The sequence below is a fragment of the Notolabrus celidotus genome, chromosome 24, assembly GCF_009762535.1.
Source record: "Notolabrus celidotus isolate fNotCel1 chromosome 24, fNotCel1.pri, whole genome shotgun sequence".
NCBI classification, from domain to species: Eukaryota; Metazoa; Chordata; class Actinopteri; order Labriformes; family Labridae; genus Notolabrus; species Notolabrus celidotus.
Window position 1 is genome coordinate 12035420 of NC_048295.1, and position 6000 is coordinate 12041419.

Consider the following 6000-nt stretch of genomic DNA (forward strand, 5'->3'; position numbering starts at 1 on the left):
TGGAGACCTTCAGCTGAACGTGTCAGTGTTTGTGGAGTTTACACAGCTGTTGAAACACAGAGGGAGTTCCTGGGAATGCAAACTAGTTTAGTTTTTATTAAGATTTCAAAATATCCTCATCAGATATTTAATGATCGTCTAAAGACGTTTATGAGGGATGCATCCGGCTGAGAGTCTCCAGTTAACAGGGTCGCTGTTTAAACCAAAACACCGGCCGATCTCTGCCACGGCTTCTTGAGTTCAAAAGGATTTTAAAGGCGTGTTGAAACGTCTTTGCTACTCGCGCTTATCTCCTCTCACGTGTTGATTCAGTGAATCCATCTGTGATGAAATATAGCACCATCTAAAACAGACCAGCTGAGTCTCTTCATGCTAACAGGCTAACTGTTGTGTTGCTCAGAATGATACCTGCCTGTCCGTCTGCTTCTATGGTGTCATCTGTGATGAATGGCATTCGTCTTTGTTTTACTGCCCTCTACTGGTCTGGTGGTGTAGTGCATTTACTTTTTTTTCTCTATACGTCACTGGCCTGATTTGCACAATCTACCCGGGGCTTCGGCCCCACGGTGGAAATGCAGACAACAATGGGGGCACAGGAACCTTTTAGTTCAGGGGAAAGTAGTTCTGGGGGCTGAAACACCCTGGAACTCTAGGTCCAAATGCACCTATACAAGACAAGGGAGCTCAGGGACTCCCAAAAGGATCTATGGTTATTAACTTTCATGGGACATCAAGATTTTAAGTTAGCAACAAAAACAGTAATGAGTGAGAGATACAAAGAGCGTAACCACTTTGAACCATGTTTATGAGATGCATGTTTGTGTCGAACAATCCTTGGTTTTCAGAGAGACAAGCTCAATTCTGCATAATGTGACCTCATTCAGCGTTATAAGAGCCGCACTGCCGTGCATTAATATTCCAGGAACTTGCAAGGCTTTGCATGATTAGGAAAGGGGTGACGGGGAGTGGCATCAAATTATTTAGGAGTTCAGTGGAAATTAGATGAAAAAGTTCATTTAGCAAGATGCTAAAACATTGTCACGTCCTGTTCTAAAGTCAAACACATCCGACGATAAGGGCCTGTCTCCATTAACAGCATCTTTTGTTTTGTTGCAAATATAAAACATCAGCAACTCAAAACAGACTGAGCAGTCACTTTTAAAGGAAGTGCATTAAGTGCCAGTGAGGTGTGTGCTGGACTAGAGGTCCTTGGTGCTGTGCAGCAATGCTGTGAGTGGACACAGGCCCTGAATGAGGACATTACACACATTAAGACTTTTTTCCTTGACTCCTGCTGCATTCTCAAAACAGCCAAACTTTCTGCTGAGATGCTCAAAAAAAAAAAAAAAAAAAAAAAAAAAGCAAACCCACACATTTACCTCATGCTGTTCAGGAAAATGAGCTGTTTTCTCATTTATTACCTTGTTTCTGTTTCCTGTTTCACTCGCTGGAGCAGCGTCTCCACACGCATGATGATTAGATTCCCAGCTAAAAATACCCGTCGTTAATTAACATCATGAACAACTTGGAAAAAGGCTGCGTTTCTCCTCCTCTCACTCTCTCCCTCTCCGTCTGTTTCCTGCTCTCTGTCTCCCTCTCTTGGTGTATCCCTTCATTCCTCATGAACACATACACATACACTATATATATACAGTGGGTACAGAACGTATTCAGACCCCTTCACTTTTTTTTTTTTACATTTTGCTATGTTACAGCCTTATTCCAAAATGGATTAAATTCATTTTTTCCCTCAACATTCTACACACAATACTCCATCATGACAAAGTGAAAAAAAAATTGTAGAAATTTTTGCAAATTAATTAAAAATAAAACACTCAAATATTGCATGTGCATAAGTATTCAGACCCATTGCTTTGAAACTTGAAAATTGAGCTCAGATGCATCCTGTTTCCTCTGACCATCCTTCAAATGTTTCTACAACTTGATTGGAGTCCACCTCTGGTAAGTCACACACCTGTCTATATAAGATCCTCCACTTGGCAGTGCATGTCAGAGCACAAACCAAGCCATGAAGTCAGAGGAATTGTCTGTAGACCTTCAAGACAGGATTGTATCAAGGCACAGATCTGGGGAAGGGTACAGAAATAATTCTCAAAGTCTCAAAGAGCTCAGTGGTGTCCATCATACGTAAATGAAAGAAGCTTGGAACCACCAGGACTCTCCCTGCCAGCTTGCTGCCTGGCCAAAATTAGTGATCAGGGGGAGAAGGGCCTTGGTCAGGGAGGTGACCAAGAACCCAACGGTCACTCTGACAGAGCTCCAGCATTCCTCTGTGGAGATGGGAGAACCTTCCAGAAGGACAACCATCTCTGGAGCGCTTCACAAATCAGTCCTTTCCTCAGTACAAAGCACACGAAAGCCTGCTTGGACTCTCAGACCATGGGAAGACCATGAGTGACTCTTGATGAAAACTTGCTCCAGAGCGCTCTGGACGTCAGACTCTTGTCTCTGAATGCTCAGCCAGAGCCCGGACTTGAACCTGATTGAGCATATCTGGAAAGACCTGATTGAATAGCTGTGCACTGACGCTCCCCATCCAACCTCATCAAGCTTGAGAGGACATGCAAAGAAGAAGGGGAGAAACTCCTCAAATCCAGGTGTGCTAAGCTTGTAGCATCATACCTGAGAAGACTGGAGGCTGTAATCACTGCTAAAGGTGCTTCAACAGAGTATTGAGTAAAGGGTCTGAATACTTATGCAAATGCCATATTTGAGTGTTTTATTTTTAATTAATTTGCAAAAATTTCTGCAAAACATTTTTCACTTTGTCATTATGGAGTATTGTGTGGAGAATGTTGAGGGAAAAATGAAATTAATCCATTTTAGAATAAGGCTGTAACACAACAAAATGTATGTTATGTTCGTTTCTCTGGAACAGCAATAATGTTCCTGGGTCAATTTGACCCGGGGGATATTCAATTATCCAAAAGTGTCCGAACCCAAATAATTCCAATTACCTAGGTATGTTATGTTTGTCCTAAATGAAGTCGACTGAGAGTTTTTATTCTCTGTCCTTGCTCTCAACAGGGGACTATGTCTTGATGACGGTGTACTTCGATCTCAGCAGAAGGATGGGCTACTTCACCATCCAGACCTACATCCCCTGTATCCTGACTGTTGTGCTCTCCTGGGTGTCCTTCTGGATCAAGAGCGACGCCACGCCTGCAAGAACAGCTCTAGGTACACGCTTTCACTGTCCCTGTGGCTCTCTGTGGGTGCTGAAGGAGATGGAGTTGAGACTGGTTCACTTCTGTATTGAGGGGGGACTTCAATCACATTGTCTCCATATACAGATATATATAAATATATATACACACACACACTCAAACTGACATCAAACCAACATACCATACATATTATATCAGCTATGTGTTGAAATGCTTGAAAATGTGTGTGCAAGTGTGTTTTTGTGTGTGATGGTACTGGTTCAAGAAAATATGGATGGAAGGGAAGTAAGAGCAAAAGGTCAGAAAGAGAGAGGGGGTGAGAAAAATAATGATATTAATAATATTATCATTATAAATAATTATAATACAAATATTTGTAATAATAACAATCATATTATTAATATACAATCATATTATTATTAATGATTATTATTAGTATTATTTATAATAAGTATTATTCTCATTATTGTTATTATTTATAGTAATAATATTATTATCAATAATAATAATATACAATTATATTCATTATTTTAAATGAAATAATAATAATATGGCACTTATATTTCATAATAACAATAGTAATAATCATTATCATTACTATAATTATTATTATTATGTATAATAATAATTTCAAAGAATAATAATAATAATAATTATTATTATTATTGGTATTATGAGTAGTTATTAATTAGTAATAATTGAGATTAATGATTAAGATAACTATTATTGTTATAATTAAACATATGTCATATTATTATTATAATTTCAATAATATTATATATTATATCATATTGTATATTATTATTATACATAATAATTTTGATAATAAATTATAAATATTTTTTTTATATTATTATTAAAATTATTATATTATTATTAATAATAAAAATAATATGAAAGTATGTAAATTATGATAAAAAAAAACTAATTATTATTATTATTATAAAAATAAATTATAATAATAATAATTTTTAATATACAATTATATTGATGATATTAATGAAATGCTAATAATAATATGACACTAATATTTAATGGTAATAATAATAATGATGATAATAATAATAATAATAATAACAAATTATGATAATAATGGTAAAGCGTTGTGAAAATAAAAAAAAACTAAGTAAAAATTTAACTTAATCAATCAAATTAATTACTTAATTATAACTATCACCACGACTTTTTAAAATGTATTTTATCTTTATTATATTTAACCTAACAGTAATGATTGCACTTCATTAAAGGGCAGGGGAAGCGCCACATATTTTCCCTTATTCCTTTCTTCAGCATATAAACTTGGATTTTTCCTGAGAGCCACCTCGGCTTACATCAGATCAATAAAGCAGCACTTTAACATTTAATATCAGGACTTCAAATACTGCAATACGAAGCTGTCCATTATTTCCCCCAGCCCTGCCATCTGTCACTTCATCACTGTGACGACTGGTCTATTTGCCTTTGGGTGGACCACAATCTCATCCAGTCAAAGCCCACAGTGTGTGGGTGTAACACATCACCGGCAGCATGAATGGCTTGTGATGTCCCTCAGACAACAGGTAGCACAAAGTACCCTGCTGTTCTAGTCCTGATAACACCCGCGTTGAGCTCCACAACAAAAAGTCATTTACCCTCTCCTCTCTAGTACAGTGCCCCCATTTTCAGCTCCGCCTGATCCGTGATCCCAAGGCTGAAAGAGAGTGGGACAGATAAGAGGGAGAAAGGCTTGTCACATCAGAGGGACAGAACAAGGGTGTAAAGCAAAGTGAAAGCCTGTGGCACATCGCAGCGGGGAGAAATGTCAGAGGGAGTGAAGAGGACCGGTTCCATTATGGATAAGTTGAAATACGAGCAAGAAGAAGCAGCCGATACTGCTGCCCCCCACACTCACCCCTCAAGGCCTCTATATGCCTGTGCAAGCTGCTAACATGTTCTGGGTGGTGGTGTCAAGGAGCTGTCACTCACTCGCCACTCCTTCTTCAGCGGGGGAGTTTGGAGAGCGGCAGGGTGGAAGTGGAATCAACCGGGGCCCAGGTTGAATCCCAGAAGACTTCAACTTCTGCAGCTCAGATGGATCTTGACAAAGATACAGGCGGGTGTTGATGGAAAATAAACCGGCCCCAAGGCAAGCATTGAGGATGTAGAGCTCAAGAGGTTTTGAAAGAACTGTGATGTCCATCCAGCAGAGAGAGAGAGAGAGAGAGAGACTCAGAGGAACCTACGAGACAAGGGAGCTCAGGGGCTCCAGAAAGGTCTATGGTTAGTAACTTTAAAGGGACAGAGAGAGTTAAAGGAAGTGACAGGCAGAGAGAGGAGAGAGAGGGAATCCCAGTGTGCCAGTCCCTCTGGCAGTCTTAGCCTATAGCAGCGTCCTTAAAGAGTTCAGTTCAGCAGATTTAAATGTTGACACTCTGTTGAGTTACATTTTTAATGTTAATGTTAGAAATCTACAAAAATGTAACATTTGTTCAATTATCTTGTAAAAAGAAGTTAAGGTAGATGTGATTATTGGCAGTAACCCTCCTAGGTTTGAGGTAAGCCCCTAATGTTTTCCACGCCTGGCCAACCCTTCAATCAATCAATCAATCAATCAATCAATCAATCAATCAATCAATCAATCAATCAATCAATCAATCAATCAATCAATCAATCAATCAATCAATCAATCAATCAATCAATCAATCACAAACAGAGCACTTTGCAGCATTTAGCAAGTTGCAGTGGCAAGGACAAACTTCCTTCAACAGGCAGAAACCTCCAGCAGGACCAGACTCATGTTCGACACACACCTGCTGATACCGTCTAGTACTGT

At 38.7% G+C, this 6000-nt stretch overlaps 1 protein-coding gene across 1 annotated transcript in view; it reads left to right on the forward strand.

Annotated features, from left to right (window-relative positions):
- LOC117808442 (gamma-aminobutyric acid receptor subunit gamma-3-like) overlaps positions 1–6000 on the forward strand; it is a 138474-nt gene that overhangs the window by 117633 nt on the left and 14841 nt on the right. The window contains exon 8 of the mRNA XM_034678198.1: positions 3049–3201. Coding sequence (XP_034534089.1) covers positions 3049–3201 — 153 coding nt within the window. The remainder of the gene's footprint in view (positions 1–3048; positions 3202–6000) is intronic.